At 44.0% G+C, this 27,330-nt stretch overlaps 1 protein-coding gene across 4 annotated transcripts; it reads right to left on the minus strand.

Annotated features, from left to right (window-relative positions):
* Positions 1-303: 303 nt before the first annotated feature.
* On the minus strand, positions 304-27,330 carry arhgef11 (Rho guanine nucleotide exchange factor (GEF) 11). 4 transcript variants are annotated; one of them, XM_023971599.3, is made up of 41 exons: positions 25,067-27,330; positions 21,025-21,116; positions 20,827-20,931; positions 20,681-20,730; positions 20,494-20,551; positions 20,140-20,333; positions 19,869-19,940; positions 19,391-19,498; positions 19,213-19,261; positions 19,085-19,122; positions 18,841-18,936; positions 18,607-18,675; positions 18,389-18,493; positions 18,199-18,297; positions 17,892-17,934; positions 17,676-17,772; positions 17,183-17,305; positions 15,872-15,895; positions 15,375-15,504; positions 14,999-15,092; positions 14,775-14,804; positions 13,370-13,499; positions 13,067-13,270; positions 12,841-12,891; positions 12,599-12,747; positions 12,118-12,258; positions 11,762-11,838; positions 9,973-10,098; positions 9,766-9,883; positions 9,362-9,510; positions 8,891-8,966; positions 8,466-8,648; positions 8,095-8,176; positions 7,851-7,931; positions 7,603-7,661; positions 7,292-7,462; positions 6,947-7,180; positions 4,969-5,067; positions 4,325-4,656; positions 4,007-4,139; positions 304-3,805 (listed from the first exon to the last, which is right to left on the minus strand). In XM_023971599.3, exons 1-41 carry the CDS (start codon positions 25,099-25,101, stop codon positions 3,768-3,770), a joined length of 4,344 nt encoding a protein of 1,447 aa, XP_023827367.1. In that variant the 5' UTR covers positions 25,102-27,330; the 3' UTR covers positions 304-3,767. The 4 variants fall into 4 exon arrangements, with proteins under 4 accessions (XP_023827367.1, XP_023827360.1, XP_023827374.1 ...); XM_023971592.3 differs by having other exon boundaries at positions 304-3,808; XM_023971606.3 differs by lacking the exon at positions 14,775-14,804 and having other exon boundaries at positions 304-3,808.

The raw sequence follows: 27,330 nt of genomic DNA on the forward strand, positions 1-27,330 counted from the left end.
ACGAATGTCCTCCGTCTCATTCGGTTCAAGGGCAAGTTTTTCCAGGTCACACCAGTTACTAAGGCTGCCGCTCACTGTGATCTCTACCGGGACGTCTCTCCTCAAAGTGGTCGACTTCAATACGGGTATTGAGCTCGAGCGAAATAGGCCCGATATTTCTGTAGACTCAACATTGGATATAAAATGTATGTATAAATATGCTTTGGGGTAGCTGCATTTGGTCAGGATCTATACATGTTCAAGGTAGAATAAGTTTCTTTTTCACATCAGCCAGGGAGAGTTAGGACTCAAGTTCCGGTCCAGGACTTTCAAACAGTTCTTTTTAATGTCACAAAACACATGAATCTGAAACATGAGTTCATTTTCCTTCTGTGCAGCTAACAATCTCACCTTTTTCTAAAACAGGGGAGAGAAAATAACTTACATCTTTTTTTGATCGAATCTACAAAAATGAAATCAAAAGAAAGGACTAAGGCTTTACAGAAAAAAAAAGATTCACATATAAAACAAAGTTGTGATTTCTATATTACATGAGTGAACAAGATTTAAACAAGAGAAAGGATCGTTAAAGACCTCTGTATGCATACAGTAGTTTGCACTGTGCAGCAGTTTGCTGTGCAACGTTTGACAAAGGGAAGAAACATCAGTTCTAACCTCTGTATGAGCGAGGTGCGTACACAAACTCAGACTTCTGAGAGAAAAACCCCAGTATGAAAAACCCTAAAGATGCTAAAGAAGAGGTAGAAAGTACAAAGATGGAGACTGAAAAAAAATGCTGCTCAAGAGGGTAAGTGAATGGAGAGATGGACGAATAGAAAAGTTAGAAAGTAAGAAAATGTATGAGAAAAAAAGTCTGGAATTGTCCACCATGCCAAGTTAKACTGAAAACACTGCATCCCCTCAGAAATCCCATTACACACTGCGGTGTCACACATACACACACACACATTGTATGCTGCTGATTACACACTTGAACAAGGGATTACATAGGGTTAACAGACTTCCTCTCCCAATAAATACATGCCTGTGCAGAGGGTCTCTCAGTTCAAACGTATGCTACTTGGTATAAACAACCATCCCTTCATGTTTTGGTGTGACAATACGGTAAATACTACTCACGGTATAGTAGGGAAGAGGGGAATTCACAGTATTGTACACACCCAATACAGTAGAGCATTCTTTAGGGAAAAAATMACAACATGATAGACATCTGGGTATTCATTGAACAGGTTTCCTTTTTCGTAGTAGTGATCCCTGTATGTCTAGGAGTAGTGGTGCAGAAGACGACAGCCATTCAGTAGAGAACAGTGCAATACTAGTGTTGTAAKCCTTAATATGTCGCCGCTACAGACAACCTATCCTGTAGCTTAYCAGCTGTACAGAGATACAGGACTGACTGACCCGACCGGCCACCATCTTGGTTTTCCCAAAACAAAACAAAAAAAACACCTCTTTCTTCATGTGTGATTACGAAACGTATGTTCCTCATAACATGAAGAATATTATGGATGAATGATGCTTGTGTATGTTGATATCTTTACTCTTTATGACCCATTCCTTCCTCTGGGCCCAGGGCAATAAACCTGAATATATATATACACAATAAACAAAAATATAAAACGCAACATGTGAAGTGTTGGTCCCATGTTTCATGAGCTGAAATAAAAGATCCCAGAAATGTTCCAAATGCACAAAAACTATATTTCTCTCAAATTTGGGGCACAAAATGTGTTTACATCCATGTTAGTGAGCATTTCTCCTTTGCCAAGATAATCCATCCACCTGACAGGTGTCACATATCAAGAAGCTGATTAAACAACATGATCATTACACAGGTGCACCTTGTGCTGGYGACAATAAAAGGCCARGCTAAAATGTGCAGTTTTGACACACAACACAATGCCACAAATGTCTCAAGTTGAAGGAGCGCGCAATTGGCATGCTCACACTGTAGGAATGTCCGCCAGAAATGCTGCCAGATAATTTAATGTTAATTTCTCTACCATAAGCAGCCTCAAACGGCATTTTAGAGAATTTGCCAGTACATCCAACCGCAGACCATCATGTGTAATCACCGTCTCAGGGAAGCTCATCTGCATGCTCGTGGTCATCACCAGGGTCTTGACCGGACTGCAGTTTGGCGTCGTAACCGACTTCAGTGGGCAAATGCTCACCTTCGATGGCCACTGGCAAGCTGAAGAAGTATGCTCTCCCCGGATGAATCCCAGTTTCAACTGTACCAGGCAGATGGCAGACTTGTGGGTGAGCGGTTTGCTGATGTCAACGTTGTGAACAGAGTGCCCCATGGTGGCGGTGGGGGTTTTGGTATGGGCAGGCATATGCTACGGACAACGAACAAAATTGCATTTTATCGATGGCAATTTGAATGCACAGAGATACCGTGACGAGATCCTGAGGCCCATTGTCGTGCCATTCATCCTCTGCCATCACCTCACGTTTCAGCACAATAATGCATGGCCCCATGACGCAAGGATCTGTACACAATTCCTGGAAGTTGAAAATGTCCCTGTTCTTCCATGGCCTGCATACTCACCAGCCATATCACCCAATGAGCATGTTAGGGATGGTCTAGATCAGCATGTATGACAGCTTGTTCCAGTTCCTGACAATATCCAGCAACTTCACACAGCCATTGAAGAGGAGTAGMACAACATTCCAGAGGCCACAATCAACAGCCTGATCAACTATGGGAAAGGAACTGTGTCGCGCTGCATGGGGCAAATGGTGGTCACATCAGATACTGATTGGTTTTCTGATCCACGCCCCTGCCTTTTTTTTTTAAAGGTATCTGTGACCAACAGATGCATATCTGTATTCCCAGTCATGTGAAATCCATATATTAGGGCCTAATGAATTTATTTCAATTGAAATGAACTGTAACTCACTAAAATCTTTGAAATTGTTGCATGTTGCGTTTATATTTTGGTTCAGTGTGTGTGTGTGTGTGCACGCATACACACACACCGTTCTTCGATTGACCTCCATGGCAGGCATACTGTAAAGCATCCAGTAGTAAGGAACTACCATCTAGGCTCAAACAAGGTGCAGCTTTGACTCACAATGGAGCCGGTGATCTGTCCAGTTTCCAGTCCCTCACTAATGCAATCCGTTGTGGAGTATGGATATGCGACAGATGATGTGTTGTGGGTAAAGTGCTAGGGTCCTTACATTGTCCTGTTCATCTGTCACTTCTCAACTCTCTCCCTTGAACCATCACTACTTCTTTCAAAGTATACTAACTTCTCCTTCAAATGTAACCAACCTTACTTCCATCCAACATCTCATCCATGGCATTATTCCTTGCCAATTTAGATTCTGCCCACTCTCCACTTTCATTATGATCTATTTGCTTCTTCACACATTTCCATCACTTGTTCTCTACTTTTCAGTCTCTTTCTTTTTTGTCCTTCATCTGTCCATCCTCTCGTCCCTGGACTCCCTCTGACTCCACAGAGGTCAGAGTTCCCCCTGAACCCGTGTTGGGGGCAGATCCTTGGGTGTCAGGGGGCCGGGGCCATCAGTCCTGCATCACTTCCTGGTCTCCCAGGGCAACACCAACGACATCACAGTACTTCCTGGATCCTGCTCCTACGAGCAGTGTATGCTAGGATTGGGCTGAGGGTTAGGGGTGTGAGACAGGGGGTAGGGGGTYAAGGCTGGGGTCCCAGTCCATCAGTGTGTGTGTGCGTATGTCTACGGCAGAGCAGGGGTGAGTCTGTTAAGAATTCCTCTTTGAGATAACAACTTTAGAATCCAGTGGAGAGGATCTCAGGCTTAGCTGGCTCTGCTGGACAGAGAAATAGAAACAGAGAGAGTGAGAGGCTTATCAATAACAGAACTGAGAGAATTGATTTAAACCCAAACAAAAACAACAAGAACTCGCCCCATTGAATTTWAAGGTTTGAGAAATGCTTTTGTGAATAGGTTGTATCCAGACCATATCTTTCAACACATGGTGGGAATGACCCTTGACCGCTGAACTCACCATCCCCTGGGTCCCGGTCCAGAGACGGCGTCCTGACGACGGTTTGCTGGTTGCGAGGGAGGTCATCTGACTCCTGATTGACAGGCGGCTCTCTTAGTGTTTTCAGCAGCTGGTGATGAGCTGTCTCGATGTCCTGTTGGGGTTATGGGGGGAGAAAATAACAAGTAATAGTTAGCATGGAAATAATGTCAAAATGTGTTTTCAACTCTGGGCTCTAAATTGTGAGTGGGTGAGTGGATTCTCCTGTTTCCCAAGTAATAGCATGTCACATGTGTGTGTGTGTGTGTGTGTGTGTGTGTGTGTGTTTAAACTCCTTACCCTCAGCTGGTGCAGCTTGCTCATCAGCTCCTCGATTGTGTGGAAAATCTCATCCACATGTTTGATCACATGGCTCTGGAGGACCTTTTGTGATTGGCCAAGCCCTACCTCCCGCCTCGGATTCCCTGGCTCCGATTGGTCGCCCGCAGACAGGGTGGAATAGACCTGCCCTTCTTCCTCATGATGCTGTATGTTTGATGACATCACTTCCTGGTCCAGATCAGGAAGTTCAGTGGAGGTCAGGGTGGGGGGATCAATGACCTCATCTGTGTGACTCTCATCCAGCAGTCCGTCTCCCTGCTCTGTAGGCATCACCAGGTAGAACACGTTTCCTACAGCACAGTGGAATTAAAGGCGACAGTCAATCTTCATGGTGAATTGACAGTAGAGCTGTGAAATCTTATAGTATGTGGCTAGTGTCCTTGCGGTCAGTAGGTATGAATTGGAAAACGTTTAAAAATGGAAAAACTAAAAACGAGTGGACAAATTTAGGTAGACCCAAACTATCTGCTTTTCTAAAATGTTCTCTGGACACGACCCTGGTGTAGTAATCACAAACATTCTCAGACAGAGAGCCAGGGACCTAAATGGAAGATATTCATAGGGTTTGAAGAGGACAACTGGACTGTCTACTGGAGCATTACCCCGTACACTGGCCCCGCCTCTCGGCTCAGGTGATTGGTCGGAGTGGAGGTTGACATCAGTGATGTCATCAGGGATAGAAGGAGAGCCCGCAACCACAGCTGTGCATAAGAGGACAGATGGCGTGAAAGAGAGTGTGTGTGTCAGACAGTATACATTTATGTGTAGGGGAGCATGGTAGTGTCATGGGGGTGAGAGTGTGAGTGCAAGTGAGGGAGATGTGATATTGTACGAGGGTGTGAGAAGAAAAAGGAGGCGAAAAGCAAAACAGAGTTGTGGAAAGAGGCAGAAAGACAGATCAGAAGAAGAGCACCCGACCAGTTGAATCACACAGAGCTTCGTGAACATGCCAAGAGAAAGGAGTGTGTATTATCAAACAATTAGAGGCATTCAGTGGTGTCTAGGGCTGACCCTATTTAGTTCGATTATTTGGTCGAAAGGCTGTTGGTCGACAGATTTTTTTCTGTCGAGCAGTCTAAAATATTTAGTTTTTCTGGCATGAGACACCCGTCTGATTCACGCCTGTCTCAGTGGACTAATCCATTGGAGGGCGTGGGGATGGCACACCAGTAGTACATTTACCGTTAATTACCATCAATGTTTGTTTGGTTATGGTKATTTCTGTTCATAAATTCAATATATTATTATTACAGTCTTTTACCGTTCTCATTGTCGGAGTGGACACGTTGTCGGACACGTTGTTTGCGAACCGCACTATCCAGGTTATACTTGTGAGGAGTTTTGATTTATTTCGTTCCATTTTGGACACGCACCTGATTATACACAGAAGTAGGCATAGGCTACCTGGCCTGCGCACAAATGTAGGCCTATAAATGTGCCCTATTGGGGATCTGATAGTATTTCTGATTGTCTTAACTGACCACCACTGTAGAACTTCTCAAAGTATTTTTTTCTTTACCTCAAAACAGCAAGTAAACTAATTCTGTTTTTACAACCATTGAGAATGACAATAGCTCCTCGATGTAGCCTATTTGAAAAATCTTTCCAGCTCTCTCCCTTTCGATAACCACTCAGRATGAAAGGGGGGYAAAATGTAATGCTCTGATTCGGTGGAAACGTCATAAAAATAGGCCTACCTGATTACTTTTCATCCCTTGCGCAAATAGCCTATAACTATGTCTTTCCGAAGTTCACTGGAGCGGGAAACACTGAGGGCCCAAAATATTTCATAGAATGTTGCAAGTTTGCTAGCACAAGCAGGACCCAAGTTAATAGTTTCAAGCTCCTTGCTGACAGGCAATGTGTAGCCAATGTGATTTATAGGATTTTTTWTTWWATTTATTTAATCAGGATATTTTCTACCTGCAGGCTGCAATGTTTTTATTTGTTGGCTTTATGCAGGCATTTTTTTTTTTTTTACATAGTTGTCAATAGAAGTTACTTTTATAATTTTTTACTAAGCACATGATGATTTAGATACAAAGAGTTTATTATAAAAGAAATGAAACCGTTCCACGAAAAGGTGCAAAAATCAGAACTGCCACGCACATCAGTAGAAATGGTAAGATAAATTGCCACTCCAAATGGAAAAGCTGGCCGACCCCCAGTGTAGTCTATCAGGAGGGTGAACGGCAGAATCTGTGAAGGCCAGCAGCAGTGGCTGTTTTTTGTCTTCTTCTGGTTAGGCTAAATTTATCTCTGGCTCCCTCCAGTCATTTGTGTGTCTTAATTATTTAATCAAAGTGTCCTTAAAGCATCCGACKAGCTCAGTACATATAGTTGATTTGATTAAAAAACACAGGTTGTGTCTATATGGAAYAATAAACGTTTTAAAATTTCAACCAACTGATTGGTCTAAAGAACAGACAACTAGGTTGACCAAGATTTTTTGGGGGTCGGGGACAGCCGTAGTGGAGTCAGACTTGATTTGACCACTGTAGACACCAAGAAACAAGCAGTCATTTAACTAAAAACAGCCAGAGTTATTAGGTTGTTGTCTACACCTTATGTCCCCATTACCTTTCCTCACAACATGTACACTGGGGGACCCCACCTCCGAGGGCGGGGCTTCTGAATCCTCAGCCTCCAATTGGCTGGGACTGGCACTGAGGAGAGTCTCAGAGGACGCCGGTCTCTGTCTGTCATTGAGCGGGCTCCTCTCATTGGCTGTCTCGTTTGTGGGCGTTCCGTCCGAGTCGTGACTCCACCCAACTTCCTCAAAGTTGTGGAAAATCAGCTGCTTTAGCATCTCCACTGAGACAAAAAGAAGAATTTAATAAGTCGACAGTTGATTATCAAACAAACATATTCTAGTGACGCAAAAGTACATGCTTAAGTCAAAAGGTATGTCTCTTTCAGTCTCACCGTCTTCAAGAGCAGCCTCAGCCACTCCAATTTGCCTCTTGACGTAGTCCAGCCCCTCACTGTGGAGGAAAGACCCTGATTGCGCCGTTGGTGTGGTGGGCGTGAGCTCGTTGTCCTCATCATTAGGAGAGTTTGTCCCCATTGAAACTGCCTGCTCCGCCATCGAGTCGTCTAGGGAGATTAAAGATAATCAATATGGTGGTGAACGACAGAGAATGATACAGAATATTACTGTATAGAAATGTAGTCAGTCTAAATACGATCCACTCCAAAACATATGTATGTTCCCTGTCTGACACAATATCTCTTACCTGATTGGTAGACATGGCTGCCAGTTGAGACAGGGGAAGCATTACCAAGACTCGGGGAGCTGAGTGAGTGAGAGAGATAGAGAGAGAGTGTGTGAGAGAGAGAGAAAGTAAGAGAGTGAGAGAGAGTGAGTGTGAGAGAGAGAGAATTTAGTCTGGGCAGTTTTGTTTAGGACCAACATAGTGAATAGACTGCAATGCCATCTTTTCAATGGTAATTGATAGAAACAGGTCAGCTTAGGGATACTCACGAAATAGGTGTGGATCTGTTATTGGTCGAAGGTGAGGAGCCAGCAGCCAATGAGATGGTCTTTTCAAGTTGGTCCTTCCAGCTGTGAAAATAAATAAATAAGACTTAAGAACCAAAGCTTTTCCATGTGATAAGCAAAATGCATTAGTTAAAATGCTAATGATGATAACTCTTGTGTATATTATCTGTAAACTGGTGGACTATAATAGTCCTAGTATAGATATAGCTGGTCTAGATGTGCTCACATGTTTTTCTCTGAGGACGTCCCTGCTACCAGCTCGTATATCTGTTGCTCTGTTGTGCTAATGACGTACAGGGCCTTGTTGTCTGAGGAAGGAATCGCACATGATGAYTGACAGCTGTCAATCATTCAAAAAGCAATCACAGGTTTTTTTGGTATCTCATTAAGGTCTGCATTATCGAAGAGGCATCACTCAACCATGAATACTATGTAATGATCATTATTTCAACATTAAACAAAGTATTGAGATCGTACGTTCTGCTATTACAGATGTCTATTACAGTGTTGTTACACCATTAACAGAAAACTGGTGGTTACATCTAAGCCCAACCACTGACTACTCCACACTGCCTCTCATAACCCCTGACCTCTTACCTGTGGCKACAGAGCGCACCAGCAGTGAGTCTAGCTGGACCACGGGGCTGAAGGAGGCCTTGGTATCCCCGCTACCCCCACCTCCTCCCCCCAGCAAMCGGGACGGGCAGCGCAGCAGCAGCCGGTCGTCTGGACCTCTCTGGAGCAACACCAGAAGGTCTGACAACAGCAGCGCCTGGATCTCTGGAAGCGGCAGGGAGAAACAGAACCACATGGTTAGAACCTTCCGGAACAATGCTAACAAAAAACTGGTGGGAAATGGATGCAAGGATTGTAGAACGATTGCAACCCAAAAGAGACCAGTGGGGCTTATTAGAGTGTTGATAAAAAAAATATTTTTTAGTGTTGACTACAATGACAAGGGGGTTTGACTAGAGACTGTATGAGGTTCGACTCATTAGTGGGGTGTGGTGGGCTTTTCTTACCCAAGGTTTTGTCTTTACTGACTTTCCAGGTGAGAGGACCCTCYTGGATCATTCTCTTACTGGTCAGGTCCAGACTCTGAGAGGAGAGACAGAAGACAAAATGGTAGACATCAGCATCACCAGAACAATATCGTCGGGTATGTCCAAAAAAAACCATCCCTTAACCCAGGTTAAATTACTCAACTAAATATTTCAGATCTACACGGAAGTCTTTATTCTCTCTCTATGCGGAAATCTTTATTCGATTTATCTTTATTCTCCCGGAGGGTCGCCAGTTGAATTGTCCTGGGGTAAGGGATGTTTTGGGGATTTTCAAGTCCCTCAGTCGAGCACCTGATTCCCRTTTTTGTTTAAGCTGGACTGAAGCACGTTTGGGTACACCTTATCATGGAGTTTGTGTTGGAGGACAAATCAAAACTTTGAGAGGAATGTAGGATAAGGAAAAATGAACAATATCAAATTGGGCAGTACCTTGAACTGTGGCGTSGGGTCCAACCTGCGCTGGTATTGGTTGAGCCGCTGCCGGTGTTCCGTCTCCCTGACAACCTCGTTGACGGCCTGCAGTATCCCCCGGCAACAGGCTTGAGCCTGTTGGAGAGGAGGGAGGTCTGTGGAACCGACTAGGGGAAGAGAAAGACGTTATTCCAAGTGACATGAAATAAGCTAAACTACCAGAGCCAAAGTTTGAGTCAATAGCTAGTAGCTACTGGTCTGCTTCTAGTTAGCTATCACGTGAGTGAGCAGTTACTGAAAGCCTTTCATCAAAACAAACAGGGTTACCAAATCACCAAACAGTAACATAATGCTATGCTATAGTATGTTATACATTCTCCACTGGTACATCTGTCTGTGTGGTAGAAACCTATCCAACGTACCCTCTGTGTGTTTGAGGATGTTGTCCAGTAGCAGAGGGTACTTGGTGAGCCTCTGCGTCTCAGACACCAGCAGATCCTTCAGCTGCAGCCTCCTACAGTGAGGACTGGCCTCGCACTCCTGTTAACACATCAAATCAACCAATGCGTCAATCAAATCAATCCATGAGCAGAGAAGCCATTGCAACTGTGTGCGCGCGCGTGTGTTACCTGGATGATGTGTGCGAAGCGGGGGTCTTTGCGCTGTTTGTTCTTGATGAGCTCCAGGGCCTGAGACTGCTGACTGCACAGGTGGGACGCCTGCTCCTGAAACTCCTCCCCCGCCACGCCCTCAAACTACCAGAAAGGTACACACCGACGTCCCATTTAAAATACACCACAATTATCCCTAGGCATTGTTTTTTTCTTCCTCTGATTTAAATCTATTTGGCAGGTATTAGCAATAGCAAAGTCTTCAAACTAGGAATGGGCATTTGAAGTTATCAGCCATTTTTCCCCTCAGATATCCGTACAGTGAATACATTTAGAAAAACAAAAAGCTCTACTTTATTGACCAATCAGAATGATGTTAGGTGCCACAACCGCAGACAGTGCGCCATTGTTTTCAGGGTGCTATTCCGACAGTATTTGGCTTAACAGTAGCTTAGGCTAAAAGCAACAGTGAAAGAGAAGTCTGATGTTCGCCATGATTCGGTTAAAAAAAAATATATATATACAAAAAAAAATCCAGTGAGAGTTTTGCATTGATCTATGCCAGGTTTTGTGGACCCTCCGTTGGTGCGCACCTGTAGGCTAAATCGCTGTTTGAAGTGGGGGAAATAGCATACCATTGTCAGGGCTGACGGGAGGGCTAAATGCGATATGAAAGTAAAAACACCTTTCCATTTAAAACCCYACCCCATAATTAGGGATGCAAAGCTACCGGTAATTTACCAAAGTTACCGGGATCTTCTGTGATTTTGCTAATGAATAGAAATGTTATGTCAATCTATGGTCATTTATAATTGAATAAATTAAAACACATTCATATATAGTATTAATTTCTTATATCTGTGTCCATATTGTCCATGAGTTTCTAGTAGATGGACCATATGGTTCAAGAYGGGGAAAAAAGACGAATGAAAAAAGCATCTCATCAACAARGGCATTATTTTCAATCAACTCCGCAACTCTTCCAACTACTGACTTTCTCCACAACTGCCACCAGTTTGACGCAAAAAAACATTGACAACAAATGCATATTGACATAGTAAAATAAAAATTGTATTTCATGCTGAAACCGTCAAATTAAACACCAACGGTATTCACTAAGTTGGTTAATATTTATGATAATGATCTACAGCTTTGTCATTCATTTTATTTTATTTGATAAGGCCACACAGAYGGCCAGAGTTAGACACCGGTGATAATATGAGGTACCCAAAAYGGCCACTAGAGGTCTTGTGATAAATTACATTAAAAAAACGAAGTTAACAAAATGCTGGTAGTTGACTGGTCAAATTTGAATGTTTCCAGCAATCCTACCCATAACCTATGAGAAAAATCACTTTGTGTAAGAACTGTAGTCTACATTTACAGTGTGCAACTGMAAACAACGTACTGTCAAAGCCACGTGACARCTGAAGCTGCAGTAGCTCAACGCGCCGTACACAAACGCTACATTCTAAAGTCTGCTGTTTTATTAAATTAAGCATTTCAAATGGCACGGTATATCCTTGTGTGTAACAATGTAACATGGACAATTTAATGTAGAAAAGCTTTTTCCATTGTTAAAAATAGGCCCTTTTTTTTTATAGATGCGTACACTCACAAGTGTTAGAATACTGACGTCCGTTCGGATATCAGGATATTAGATTAACCCTACCCATCCCTACTTCAAATTGACACGGTTAACAATACAACACAATCCATCTCACTGACGGAGATTGGGGGGTAGTAAAACAAAGACGGAGAGAGAGAGAGAGAGAGACGAAGTGATGACATGGTTAGTTAAACTCACCCTGGCCAGCATGATGTCGCCGATGCCCTGAACGATGGGAGATTCTCTTCTCTTCTTCATGGCTTCGCACAGACTCGCTGTAACACAACAACATTGGAGCAAGGTTGACCAAAAAACAATAACTACATTGAATCAACATTGAGCATAAGCATCAATGAGACGGAATGCCACTCAAAGGCAATGCTGCAACATTGCACCAACTAAAACCATTTAAACATATGACATTTACACAACAAAGCGACTCAAACGGAGAACCCCTTTTATGCGACGTGACCTTATCAGAACTTSAAATCCACATTGCTTGGATACATATCGGCAGGACTGAGAAACACGCACAGAGACACACAGTGACTGACCGTGGAGCTCGTAGACCTGAGGCAGGTTGGGGAAGATGCAGGCCAGCTCGTCAGAGCTCAGAACACACCTCATCTTCTGGAAGAACACCTGATCCAACACCCTGAGTGTACGCAGGTGAGACGCTTCCGTCGTCAGCAACTCTGATAAAGGAAYGGGGGAGAGAGAAAGACGAGACTAAAAAGGGGTGTAAATATAACCTTCTCCTCTAATTTCCTTCTGAAATAACAGTCCCATAGAGGCYGGTGTCTGATAGAATCCCTTGGGCTTTTCGCAGCCATCTTTAGGGAGGACAAGGCTTACGTGTTGTATATACACGGGGTGATTRCATGTGTTAACTAATCTGATAGACAGTGGTCTTTAGAGGATACGGGCCCAATTATAGTATAGCAATGTCAATGTCACGTGTTACTCTCAGCCTTGCACATTCCTCTGTTTCTAGCCAAAGCCTGGTCAATCAGTGTTTAAAAAAAAAAGTTTTACCGTAGATGACAGCCTGTCTGTCCACCTCTCGGGGACAGAGAGTAGCCAGYACCTGCGGGGCCACCGTCTCCTGCCAGTTGTGACTGTCCACCACGTCCTCCTCTAGGGCTGGGGCGTCAGGGAGCAAGGCCACCGGGAACTCCACACTCCTACACACAAATACGCACGCGCACACAGATATTCAATACACTTGCAAGTCCCTCAACAAAGCTTAACACATTATAGTAGTAAGGTRGACTTACTTTCTTCTGGAAGACCGAGGGGTGTACGGAGGGGTGGGGTTCTCGCAGGATCTGAGGAGAACYACACACAGATTTGCTTTATATTCAATGCTGCTGCTCAACCAGTCTCTAGGAGTGTGGGATTSATAGTTCCAAAGGATTGTGGGATTCATAGTTCTAAGGGTGTGTGTGTTTGAGCAGTGCGCATGCTCCAGATCTTGGATTTGGGTGTGTGTTGTAGTCTCACCGTGCTGAGCTGCTGGAGGCAGAGGAGGTGCTGTGGTGTAAGGGTCTCAGGCCCGGCCCTTCGCTCTCCTCTCCACAGTCCTCCATGTCCACGTCGCTACGGGACCGAGGGACTGTCTCCGCCCCCGAGGACCCGCCCCGCCGACGCCCCTCCCCCTGCGCCTTCAGAGACTCACTACGAGCCAGACGCATCGACACCGTGGGGCTGAGAGTGAGACACAATTCAAAACACATGCACGGGTTTGAACACACTAAGAATTTTGCACAAGGGTTGAGACACACACACTCTCCCTCCCTCTGTTACCTGTCCATGCTGTCCTCTCCCAGGCTGCCGGAGGACAGTCTCGGAGGGTCTCCCTCGGCCCCTTCCTCCCCGGGGATCTCTGTGTGGTTCTCAAACTGCTGGATGATGTTCCTCACACTGCCCGGACGCACTGAGGAGAGGAGACAGGAGACGCACAGAGAACAGGTACATAGAACATCAATCAATCGTAAATTTATAAAACGACATACACCGAGTGTACAAAACATTAAGAACACCTTCCTAATATAGATTTTTTTTTTTATACTTCAGAACAGCCTTAATTGGTCAGTGCATGGACTCTACAAGGTGTCGAAAGCGTTCCAAAGGGATGCTGGCCCATGGTGACTCCATTGCTTCCCACAGTTGTGTGAAGTTGGCTGGATGTCCTTTGGGTGGTGGACCTTTCRTGATACACACGGGAAACCGAGCAACGTTATATGGTTATTCACACAAACCGGTGCGCCTGGCACCTATTACCATAGCCCGTTCAAAGGGGCACTTAAATATTTTGTTTGGCCCAGTCACCCTGTGAATGGGACACATACACAATCCATGTCTCAATTGTCTGGAGGCTTAAAAATCCTTCTTTAACCCGTCTCTTCTCCTTCATCGACACTGATCAAGGTGGATTTAACAAGCGACATCAATAAGGGYTCATTGCTTTTATCTGGTCAGTCTATGTTAGGGAAAGAGCAGGTGTTAATGTTTTGTACACTCAGTGTAACTCAGCAGTTGTCAAAAAGTGCTTTACAGATACCCAGCTTAGACTACAGAGAGCAAGCGATAACAGTAAAATATGTATGAACGCATGACTAAGTCGCTTTGGATAAAAGCGTCTCTTAAATGGCATTTATTATTATGCAGTGCCTTCAGAAAATATTAAGTATATTATTGAATCTGCTTGAAAATCTGTCAAGACCTGAAAATGGTCGTCTAGCAATGATCAACAACCAATTTGACAGAGCTTGAAGAACTATGAAAATAATAAAAAGGGCAAATGTTGCAACAATCCAGGAATGGAAAGCTCTGAGAGAGACTTACCCAGAAAGACTCACAGCTGTAATCACTGCCAAAAGGTGAGTCTAACARATATTGACTCAGGGGATTGAACACTCAAGATGGTGTTTTTTTTAAAATTTTGTTTTGTTTACAAATGTTAGAATTTTTCTTCCACTTTGACAGAGTATTTTTTTGTAGCATGTTGACCAAAAAAAATGACAATTGAACCATTTGAATCCCATTTTGTAAGCACAACATTTGGAAAAAGTCCAGGGGCGTGAATACTTTCTGGAGACACATAATATAAATGCTTTAAAAATGATCTTAGAAAACACAGAAGAAGAAAAAAATGCAACAAAGGAAAGATCTAAAATTATACATAAAAATACATAAATGATATATATACCTTCAGTGGGAGACAAGGGGACATGGAACGCTGGAAAATCAAAGTGAACCAAAAGAAACAATGAAATCAGAACGACGGAAAAGTCTTAGATCAATCATTTTGAAATCCTCTAAAACAAATCAATAAGACTGAAAACAAAGGATGAGGTCAATGGAATTCAATTATACTGTTAGATGAGAACAAAAAGTGTGTGTGTGTGAGTATATATATATATATATATTTACTGGACTGAGAGGTGCTCCTGGGCTTGCCGATATACTTCAGGATGGGGTTTCTCTTCCTGTCCTCTCCATCCTTCTCTTTCTTTGAACTGCTCAGCTGTAGTAAACATAAACAAAGAACACCACTGGAAAATTGGATAAACTGGTGTCGAAGCAAAACTCCCACAACACAACGTTTCATACCCTATAACGATGAACGGTAAGAGAGGAATTAGACCGAACATGTGAGACCTCTCGGTTGATCATTACCTCAAGGGTGGTAGCTTATGGACTACATGCTCTGCCAATTCAAAATAGCCTGAACAGCTTTGATGTTTCAATAAATATGGCTGATAAGAGAATTACAAATCCATGCGTCGGTGCCTCCTCCCCTCCTTACCTTCTTGGTCTTGGGAAAGAAGGCGAGCCACTTCTCCTTCTCAGTGCTGAGACCTGGGAACACCCTGGAGTCCCTCAGCTTTATGCCTGAGTGACGGAGGTACAGCAGCACCGCAGAGGCTAGACGAGAACTGAAGAGGGGAGGGAGAGGGAAGGAAAAAGAGGGGAAAAAAGGTAGGAGGAAAGAGAGGAGAGAAAAAAGGTAGAAGGGGGTAGAGAGAGAAAAGGAAAAGGAGAAAAAAAGGTAGGGGGAGAGAAAAAAGGTAGAAGGGGGGAGAGAAAGGGGGAGAAGAAAGATACACAAAGAAAGGGGACGGGAGTAAAGAGGGAGCAAAAGAGAGTGAGAGAAAGAGAGGGATGGGAAGAGAAGGGAGAGTGAAATTGAGGGGCATCATCATGCCGAACAGAGTAGTATTTTGAGTCAGTCATGCTCCAGAGTAGTATTGAGTCAGTCATGCTCCAGCAAACAGACATGAGACACGCGCCGGCTTTTATTACCTGCTCTCCTCTTCGTGCTTCGAGCTGCAACACACAGAAAAACAACCATTAGCTCATTCTAAATCACTCGCCCTTTTGGCATTCCACACAAAATACAATTTTTAAATAAAAACTTGATTTTTATTAGATCTGGAGGTTATTTCCAAAGAGTCTTGGCCCAGTAAAACAAGGTGATAAAAAAAAAATCCTCGCTGAGAAAAATCAATGCGAACCATTGAGTGTCTACCTGCTAGCAGTGAGTCATGTGATGGGAATGGGTGGGTGTGTTTTAAAGCATCATGTGCCTAGGCGGCCATGGCTAGCCTGCTGAAGCTCCCAGTGATCACACACTGCCCTTTGGTACGGTGCAGTGAGGTTGAGCTGGCGGACTCACGGTCACGCGCTCCAATAGCGTTTTATTGGCCACCGGGCGGCTACAACGGCTGACCCGTTGCTAGGCAACCGCCAGGTTCAGTGCTCTGATGGTTACAAACAGTGTGRCCCACTGTAGTTGCTGTTGTGCTTTGCTGACATTGAATAATCAAGAAAAAAAAAAAAAAAGGTAAGCGCAACACAGTATCATCCTTTGTATTGTTTGAAGTTATCATAGTAGTCATAGTATTGCTATTTAAAAAGTGGCCCTGAAACGCTTGTGGCCCTGACATATACTTAATATACAGTGGGGTCTAAAATGATTGACATCCCTGTTTTCAATACCTTTCATACCTCATCGTGTGAGGACACAGACTTTTTAGAAAATGTTTTATGAGCTGGAGAACACAATAGGAGGGATCTTACACCATTCCTTCATACAGGATCCTTCCAGATCTTTGATATCCTTCATCTGCGCTTATGGACTGCCCTCTTCAATCAAACCACAGGTCAAACCAAGATCCACCACCATTTTTTTACAGTAGACGTGAGGTRCTTTTCTGCTCGCGRGTTCTCATTTCGACGCSAAACCCACCGCTGGTGTGCGTGGCCAAAGAGCTTAATTTTCATGTCATCTGACCAACGCACTGGTTCCAATCCAAGTGCATTTACAGGTCTCGGATGACATGAAAATAGAGCTGTTTGGCCACTCACACCAGCGGTGGGTTTGGCGTCGAAATGAGAACGCACGAGCAGAAAATAACCTCATTTTGAGCAGACAATATAGCAAACTTCTTTTTACACAGTCATTTTTGCCTCATCTTTATCAAGGGAGGCAATAACTTCAAACCGCAAAGTATGTATATACTAAATATACTGTACTTAAAACTCCAACTCACAGTACCTGGCCCTTATAAGATATACTTTACGTATCATATATCGGTAGACATTCCAACTCACAGTATTTCCCAGAGAGCAGTGACCTGTCTGTCCACCACTAGTCTCTCCTTGGCTGGGTCTCCATCCAGCTGCTGCAGGTCTCCCTCTCCAAACAGAGAACCCAGACCCATCATCTGCTTACTCCTGCAAACAAACACAACACGCAATACAAACACAATTAACACACACACAGCCATTTTCTGCATTTACCACAAGCCTCAAGGCACACCTGCGGTTTCATATACACACACAAACACAACACACACGCAATACAAACACAATTAACACACACACACACACAGCCATTTTCTGCATTTACCACAAGCCTCAAGGCACACCTACAGTTTCATATACACACACAAACACAACACACACGCAATACAAACACAATTAACACACACACACACAGCCATTTTCTGCATTTACCACAAGSCTCAAGGCACACCTACGGTTTCATATACACACACACACCCTTTCAAACAACACAGACACACACTACTCAGTTGGGCAGTACCTGTAATCCTGTATTTGGTCCTGAATGTCAGGCAGCACCTGCTGTTGGAGCTCAGAAAGAGGTCCCCTGATGTCRTCCTGGGCGTGGAGACGACTCTCTGGGACAGGACAACAACACCAGACAGTAAGGCTAACCGAATAACACAACACAGTGCATTCATAACACAAATTGCCCAAACAGTGTAACAACTGTTGACCTATGTTGAGAGTAACTTACCTATATCGGACAGGTATTCTTCTCGTACTCTGATTTTCAACGGCTGCAAAAGAAGAAGAAAAACATTTAAGGAGCCATTACATAGCCGAGTTCAAGCTTTCTTCACAATCTCTCAAGATGAATCGATGGGCTGAGTAGCAGGGCGGAACAAGGATCAGCCCTCTCCCCCGATCCATGGCATTTTATTCATTATGATCCAAACGTCCAAACTGATCCTAAKTTAGCACTCCCACTTTGAGATGCTTGATACCTACAGGCCCTGGTCTAATTGAATGAGATTCATTAATTGAACCAATGAGAGACATACAGCATCAGGGTCCAGGAAGTGGGAGCAGATCTGTGGGGCGAGGGCACGGGCGTCTTTAGGGCTGGAGCCCAGGTAAGCCTCCACCGACAGGTAGAACAGCTGTTGTAGAGACACACACACACCAGATTAAATCCCATGTAAAAGATATCAAACTACAGTAAATAACAGTATTCAAAGTCKAAGCACTGACCAACGGGTTGGGATCCAGTAGCTGGCTGAAGAGGTATCTCATGAACACGGTCATGTGGGCCGGTCGCGACTTGAGAAGTTCTATGTCCTGAAATGGGCCGTCCATCTGGGGGGGGGGGGGGGGAAGGAGATTAACACAGTTAAACATACCTACGTGAGACGCAGGGTAGTTAGATGAGGTAAGTGATGTTTGCTGTTTGCTGATGAGGACCATCTCACCTCATTGAGCGGATAGCTGTCGTCCTCTTCCTCCTCTTCCTCTGGGCCAATGATCTGAGCCTTCCCAGCCTGACAAGAGACACATCATGATGATACGAGGCAAATAGAACTGGCATGTGTTTTTGTGTGTAGGAGACATTGTTCACCTCACTAAAGGGTAGACTGCAGGTATCTGCAAGTGTGTGTGTTCTCACGGAATCGGTGTGTGCGTGCGCGTGTGTTGCTTGGTCTCACCGAGTCGGAGAAGGTGTGTGTGTCGGAGCCCTGTCTCCGGTAGAGGGGGGTCCTGAAGGAGGAGGTGGAGGGGGAGGAGTGGGGGCTCTCACAGGCCTGAGGGAGGAGGAGTGAAAAGGACCATATCTCTCTCCCTCATTCACTTTCTCTCTCTCTGGGATTCTCTCTCTGGGATTCTCTCTCTGGGATTCTCTCTCTCTGGCTAATGAGTCAGAAATAAAGGATGAGCGCTAACATGACTTACCTCAAAGTCTCCTTCACTGGAATCCCCCGACAACCGACCTGCAGAAACATCAAGACGGTACATCAATTTTCCTCACACACATAAAAAAAACACACAAGAATCATTGACAAACAAAATCCCATAGAAACCTTCTCCTGCTACTACATAGCTGGTCACAGCTTCCAATCGAGTTCCATCCTTGAGACAGAGAAACAACAAAGATGTTAAACTGCGGTAATGACAATGTAAAAGATAGTACCTATTAGGAACTGACAGGTTTAGATGACTGGTGTTAAGAGTCTGTTGTCATGCACACAGGTATCTCACCAGATCTTGCTGGATTTTAACCCTGACTTGTTGGGCCCGCCGCTTGGCACTTTCGATTCGCTCCTCCAGGGATGGGGAGGGGTTCAGTAACAGCTCCTCCATCAAGTCCTGCGGGATTGGTCAAAGTGACATTATCAGAGGCGCTGATTGGTCAGTGATGAGAACCCCCCCATGATTATTGGTCTGAATAAAGAGCTACTTTCATAAGCAGTGTGTCCTTTCCATTGCATATTTAGTGGTGCACAACATTTTGAGATAGACATATCTGTTCTATATATTGCATTTCTATATTCCAGATGACTGAAAAGTATCCATTCTAAGTGTGTTTGACTGTTTGGAGTAGCAACATTTCCCCCAAAGGATTCCGGATCCTGCTTATTACCTACTGATTCCGGGAATCTTCCAACCAAGATTTCTGGAAAACCCGGAAATTTGGGGAAAGTTACCGGAATTTTGCAACCCTGTACGTAACTGTTACCTGAAGCTCAGCCTCTCCCTGTTCCAGCATGTTCCTGAGGATCTGAGTGGCGTGTTTCTGTACGTCTAGGTTCTAACACAAACAAACACACAAAATGACAGAGGAGGAAGAGAGAAAATGCTGTGTTATTCAACTCATTGTCGTTTGACCCATGTTACGCAACATCGCTTGATCATACGGTCACAGAAATCGTCAGGTTTAGCCTACCAGCCAGTGTCTAAGTATTAAGGTGATGGTTAAGGTATGGTACTCAGTGATTGAGGGAACTCACCTGCAGTGGTTTGGTGATCCTTTGGGAGGGGGTGCTGGTCAGTCCGGGGGAGAGTGGTGGAGGTGGTGGAGGCGGGGCTTCTCCTCCCAGTGARGTCCGCTGATTGGGTAAGAGGTCAGTGGGGAGGGGATGTAGGGGGAGGGCAGTTGCTGAAGGGGGCGGTCCTTGAAGAGTCAGAGCAACATATGTCCCAGCTGGAAGGAAGGAGAGAACGCGAGAGAGATAGAGCGTGAAAGAGCAACAGAGAGGACAGGAAGTGACAAGACATATTACTACACCTAAACACATTTGACAAATGTAGGCATCCTAAGCAGAGCRGTCGCCACCAACGTTAGAGTAACCAGTGACACTCACACTTGATGAGCTTCACSACTTCCTGATGAGACATGGACGACACCAGCGAGCCATTGACCTGAGCAAGATGGAGGGATGGATAGAGAGGATAAGAAAGAGAGAGAAGCACTAACTCCGCTGAGTGTAGTCTCTGATCACGAAGACATAGATATTGGGTTCGCGGTAAAAGTTTGAAACGAGGTGTAACCTTTATGATTCTGTCTCCCTCGTGGACCCCTGCCTTGACCGCTGCGCCACCTGCATGGAGAGTTATGAGTGACATATGAGAGACTGTCCAGGAAGCATTAGAGAAGACATGTAGAAATGTACGTCTAGGTTCTAGACGGTTCTGACCTGGTCGAACATTCTGCACCAGCTTGATCCTCTCGCCACACACAGTGAAGCCGAACCCTAGCTGGTCCTTCTGTACAACCACACATCTCTGAACCAGGCCTTGACCTGAGAGAGGGAGAGAGAGAATGAGYGAGGGAGGGGGTGAGATGGAGTGAAGGAGGGAGGGGGAGATATTTATGTGCTATAAAACCCATGTACCTGTGCTCTCAGTGGGGAAGTCAGCCAGAGGCTCCCTCTGCTGGCCGCTGGAGGTCTTGCGCTCRGAGTCTCCTATCGTCAGGCTGCTGAGCCTGGAGGGAAAGGCAGGACAWGAGAAACGTGAGACACAAATAGGGTGCTACACGATGGAAGGATTAATCAATCAGGATCACACTGGGATGGCTGGGGAGAAGGAGAGGGAGGGAGGAATTCTGGCAGGTGGTAAGGGAGGAACGAGGAGAGAGTAAAGAGGAGCGGTATGGGACAGAGGCTGCATCTCAAGTCGCCTTTCCCTGGATCCCATCTCCTTGACTCCTTCTCAAGCGTTTTGGAGAAGGTCCAAAATCCTGTGTCGCTCAGACCTTCTTCTCCAACGCATTTTGAAAAGGAGGCGAAGAGAGAGGATGTGAGGTATTGAGGAAAAATGTACTGTAAAAGAGCCAGAGATATAGGTAGAAGAGACCAGGGGTAGATAGATGGAGAGAGTGCCAGAGGTAGGAGGAGAGATCCTGTGGAGGGGGGGTGGGGGGGGGGCTGTGGAAAGTGGGCGAGCTGGAATCTGTGCTTAGTTTGCCTTTCAGCATTTCTTACAGCTTACAAGTATAAACTGAGCAGAAAACTCACCAAGCAGCAAAAGGGCTGAAAGCGAGGCGCCAGAGAACAAGAAGGGAATAAGAGAGAGAAGGCAAAAAGGGACCAAGAGAGAAAAGGAAAGGTGGTTTAGAATAAAAGTAGGAGAGTAAAAGTAGACGAGCACTGACAGAAAAACAAGGAGAGTTAAAACGTATGTAAAGTTTGATGACACCAAGAAAGGAAGCCTGCTGTAGCAGCGTTCTGAACCTCCTCCCCAGGCTGGTAAAACTGTGCTTCAAAGTGAAATTTGAAAGTGGTGTGGGTAAAAAATAAAAAAAAAATGGAAGTGAGCTTGCTAAAGTTMTATTAGCCGGGACTTTTACGAACTCAATTCTTTGTTTAAATCACTTGCGCTGCTCGTGCTCTGAAGTCCACAATGTAGGGGGAAGGTTCATCTAAGGCAGGGATCGTCAACTAGATTCAGCGAAGGGCCAATTTTGTACTTGAGCGGGTGGTCAGGAGGGCAGAACATAATTACAAATCATTGGTAGGCTGCAAATTGACCGCAAGAAGCCCAAACAGATATAATATTTGACTAAAACAATCATTTCAAACCTTGCATATATTTGTATACGATCACATATATTTATATTATACGTGGGAATACTTTGGAACAGATTTCCAAAATTAAAATCACTTGGAGCAGATTTGCTGTTTTTCTAACAGTCTATCAGGTCCAAAAAAAATTGAATCTTTTTTTTTTTGCTCAGAAAACTTGGGGGCCAAATAAAAATCCTCCGCGGGCCAAATTCGGCACACGGGTCGCTTGTTGAGGGAACCCTGATCTAAGGGTTATGCTAGATATTGATGMACCGAGAGATCAGCCATAGGCTTTCATTCAAGTTCCATTCTGAGGCGCTGTGAAACCAGACGGTTAGACAGAGAGCCGACAGGTGGACGAGATTAACAGCGTTCCAACTGCAGATCTACATTAACCACCAACAGGGGCTCTTATTGGACAGCCAGCCTACCTGGGCAGGTGAGAGTGTTTCTTAATGGCTGCCCCACTGTCACATGACACAGGAAGTGGACACAGAGACAGCAAAAGTGAAAGGAGGAAAAGGGAAAAAGAGAGGTACACATGAACAACAGACAGAAAGAGAGACATGCATGCATACACATACAGTATACAAATACAATAGACAGTGAGGATACCACAAAGGATACCACATCAAATGTAACCAGTGAATCAAATGTGATACAGCTCCCTCATAGTGGAGAATGTACCGGAAAGGTAAGCTCAGGGGATCACAACGTAGTACAACATCCAACATGTATTAATGTACAATTGATCATTGAACATAGTCATCACTGACTGCATGTCTAGCAAGAAGACGTCAGGAGAATCAATTGTACAGTGGCAAGAATAAGTATGTCGACCAATTGGTCATAKAATTTGATCTGATCTTCATCTAGGTCACAACAATAGACAAACACAGGCTGCAAATCATTAAAATCCAGACGGAAAATATTGACACAAGAAGCAACCTAATATCACACAGTCAAACTCTTCAGTCATTTAGTAAGTTCACCATTCGGCGATTCTRACCGTTAAACATCGCACGGCGTTTCAACACAACGGCTCTTTATGTCATCAATTGATCTGAGTAGTCAACGCCCCCAAAAATTCTAAAGTAATCTAGTATCATTTCAACCCAATAAGCAAAAAATAAAACTGTACCAATCTTCACGTTAAACTACTTTTACAAATAAAAAGCAGGAACAAAACACTATATTTACATGAAACTCCCACATGACTTTGTCTAGTWATCTTCTGAATCGCCACAACAGAATGAATTAGCTGCCTGACACAGTCTGCTTAAACTAATAATACYTGTTCATGTCTTTATTGAACACACCGTGTAAACATTCACAGTGGAAGGTGGGAAAAGTATGTGCGCCCTTGGACTTAATAACTGGTTGACRCTCCTTTGGCAGCAATAGTTGCGGATCAGACCCGCACAARGGTCAGGAGGGTTTTTGGACCATTCCTCTCTACAAAACTGTTTCAGTTAAGCAATATTCTTGGGATGTCTGGTGTGAACTGCTGTCTTGAGGTCATGCCACAGCATCTCAAATCGGGTTGAAGCAACTCTGTTGTTGATTTACTTCAGTGTTTTTGGTCGTTGTCTGTTGCATCACCCAGCTTCTGTTGAGCTTCAATTGACAGATAGCCTAACATTCTCCTGCAAATGTCTTGATAAACTTGGGKATTCATTTTTCCGTCGATGATAGCAAGCTGTCCAGGCCCTGAAGCAGCAAAGCAGCCCCAAACCATGACGCTCCTTTCACCATACTTTACAGTTGGGATGAAGTTGATGTTGGTGTGCTGTGCCTTTTTGTCTCCACACAGTGTTGTGTTCCTTCCAAAACAACTCGTCTGTAGTTCCATCTGTCCACAGAATAATTTGCCAGTAGCGCTGTGGAACATCCAGGTGCTCTTTTGCAAACTTCAGATGTGCAGCAATGTTTTTCTTGGACAGCAGTGACTTCTTCTGTGGTGTCCTCCCATTAACACCATTCTTGTTTAGTGTMTTACGTATCGTAGACTTGTCAGAGATGTTAGCATGTTCCAGAGATTTCTGTAAGTCTTTAGCMGACACTCCAGGATTCTTCTTAACCTCATTGAGCATRCTGCGCTGTGCTCTTGCAGTCATCTTTGCAGGATGGCCACTCCTAGGGAGAGTAGCAACAGTGCTGAACTTTCTCCAATGTAGACAATTTGTCTTACCGTGGACCGATGAACATCAAGGCTTTAAGAGATACTTTTGTAACCCTTTCTAGCTTCATGCAAGTCAACAATTCTTAATCTTAGGTCTACTGAGATCACTTTTATTCGAGGCATGGTTCACATCAGGCAATGCTTCTTGTGAATAGCAAACTCTCATTTTGTGAGTGTTTACAGGGCAAGGCAGCTCTAACCAACATCTCCAATCTCATATCATTGATTGGACTCCAGGTTAGCTGACTCCTGAATCCAATTAACTTTTGGAGAAGTCATTAGCCTAGGGGTTCACATACTTTTTCCAACCTACACTGTGAATGTTTAAATTATGTATTCAATATAGACAAGAAAAATACAATAATTTGTGTGTTATTAGTTTAAGCACACTATGTTTGTCTATTGTTGTGACTTCGATGAAGATCAGATCAAATTTGATGACCAATTTATGCAACAATTCAGGTAATTCCAAAGGGTTCACATACTTTTCTTGACACTGTACTTCCTTGATGACTTACATCCTCCCCCCTCGTCTCCTTCTCAAAGCGCATTGGAGCTCCCTCCCCTCTGATCTTCTCATCCAATTGCATTTTGAGAAAGAGACAAGGAGAGAGCACCAGAGAAAACAAGGAAATAAAACAGATTGACCCATCTGTCAGTAGCACCATCATCAGCAGTCAGTKCTACCTGTCCAGTGTTGAGGTGGGGGMGCGGAGACTCATGGCTGCAGACGACTCGAGCGTGTCCTCTCCTCCAGTCCAATGATGTCACAGCAGGGTGACCATCTCCTTTTCTCTTCAAGTTTCTTTGTACAGAGTTCCACAGTGGTGCTACTGTCTTGTCAGATATGTCCAAAAGTTACAACTCCTCACGTCAGCTAGTGGGGAGCTTATTACTTTCAGAGAGCGCTCTGAGCATATTCCTCATGTTTTCATAGGCAATCTTCAAGTATCTTACAGTAGACCGTTGAAACAGCGCCCCCAGCAAATTTAAACAGTGTTCGAACTATCTAGTGTGACAGGAAAAGTAAAAAATAATAAAATAAAAATAAATAGCTGGTGGGGGACTTTAAATTGTGTGCTATCTCAAAGCAAAATACATGAAATTCAGGCACCACTGACTGTYTAATATCTACTGTGTTATTTTCCTTCAGTCTTAAGACAAAGTGTAACTACATAGCAATACCAACAACAAGCAAATCAATACAAAAGTAAAGAGTATATATTTTTTAAGGCTTGTGTTTCCAGTCCTACCAGGAAGTGATAGCTTGCACAATAACGTTGTCATCAAATGTCTTAAGTGACAGAGTAATGCCTGTTTGTCAACATCTCCTGTCCTATTGTATTTGTTTTCTGAGATAATAGCTAGTAAACTTTCTAATTAATGACAATGCATATACATTTCCACTAGTATCCCAACATTAGATTAAACTCATTAAAATCTAAGTAATATGGGTCTATATAAAGATTTCCTCCAGCGTATTATGTTGATACTGCCAATCCAAGTAACGTCAGCTAGACAACTGRACTCGCATTATCCTCAGTAAATTGGTTTCCATCCCTTGCGAGCTAAATTTAGTTACAGAATCCTTAATGCTAGTTTACTGGTGTGGCTCTTGGAAGAGCAACAGTACATGATCTCCGTGCACGTGATGATATTCGACTAGACTTCCCTTTATCTGTGTTAAAACTTGGCCAATGTTCGATGTGGTGCTGTGAACTGTTCTAAGAAGCGAGTTAGTGCAACTTTTAAAATGCACAAAAAGTATCTTCGAATGGCATGCATTGGTGCAGCATGATTACCTAAATGTCCCTAAATTGACTGAGAGGTGGCTATCCGCTGTAAACAGTATGCCTTCTGACCTGACTGGACTTTCCACTGCAACACTACACCACTAACTCGTAGCTATACACTGGAGCCTGTTTAATGCTACAATATCTAGTAATGCAAAGCGAACTACGATGTAAGGGCTAGCTCCCTAACAAACTAGCTAACGTTGACTGGTCAGTGAACGTTGCAAATAAATGCTCCCGATAAACTTTCCCAAAATTGAAAGAACAATTATATCCACGACAAGCGACTAGTTAACTGATATTATTGATATCCAGCATTACATGTTAAGCACCGAGCTATGTTAGCTGGGTAGCTAGCTTGCCCTTTACATCAAGTTGGCTAGCTTGCTAACAAGTTAACGTTAGCCATAACGATGGCTATTATTGTTATATATATATATATAGCTTAACTAAATATTGTTTTGATGCAAATTAAACACTTGCTTTTGCCAACAAACGGGGTCTCTTTCTGCAACACTCACTGTTGTAGATAATATTTTGTTGTGTTAAACAGATAATGGCTGGCAGGCTACAAACAAGCTAATTCCGATAGAGGCCAAAAGCCATCCGCGACATCACGTGAAAACTGTGATTGGACACAAGAGCGTTCTCGTCGGCCCCCGACGCCGACGCGACAGGGAGCAATGGAGAGCAGCAATGGAGAACTAGCTAAAGCTAAACTAGTCTGCCACTCAAATGCATTAGCTAGCTAGCATCTGAAATGCAGACAGAGGCCAGTTATCCCTCTGGAATGTAAAGATATATCCAGTATCCTATTACTTGTACAACCAACTTGCATTTATTTCTCTCAAAAGACAGTCGATTCGGCTTAGCTTTATAGGTAGATGCAGGCGACGTCTCTCCTTTCCAAACAACTCGCTTCATGTGATCAAACTGCTGAATTCCATAGGGTGAGATTCCATTGTCCCACACTCCCTCGCATTCCTCGATTAATCCACATTTCTGATTGCATGAATATGTTCATGTATTTAGCTGTAGCCTTCAAGCCGATGATCCATATTATGTTGTTATCCACCCACCTAAATCCAGTAGCTAGTCCTCCTCTCCCATAAAGTGGTGGTTGTGTATGGAAATCACACCATTTCCAAAGAGCAAGAC

The sequence above is a fragment of the Salvelinus sp. IW2-2015 genome, linkage group LG3, assembly GCF_002910315.2.
Source record: "Salvelinus sp. IW2-2015 linkage group LG3, ASM291031v2, whole genome shotgun sequence".
Taxonomy (NCBI): domain Eukaryota; kingdom Metazoa; phylum Chordata; class Actinopteri; order Salmoniformes; family Salmonidae; genus Salvelinus; species Salvelinus sp. IW2-2015.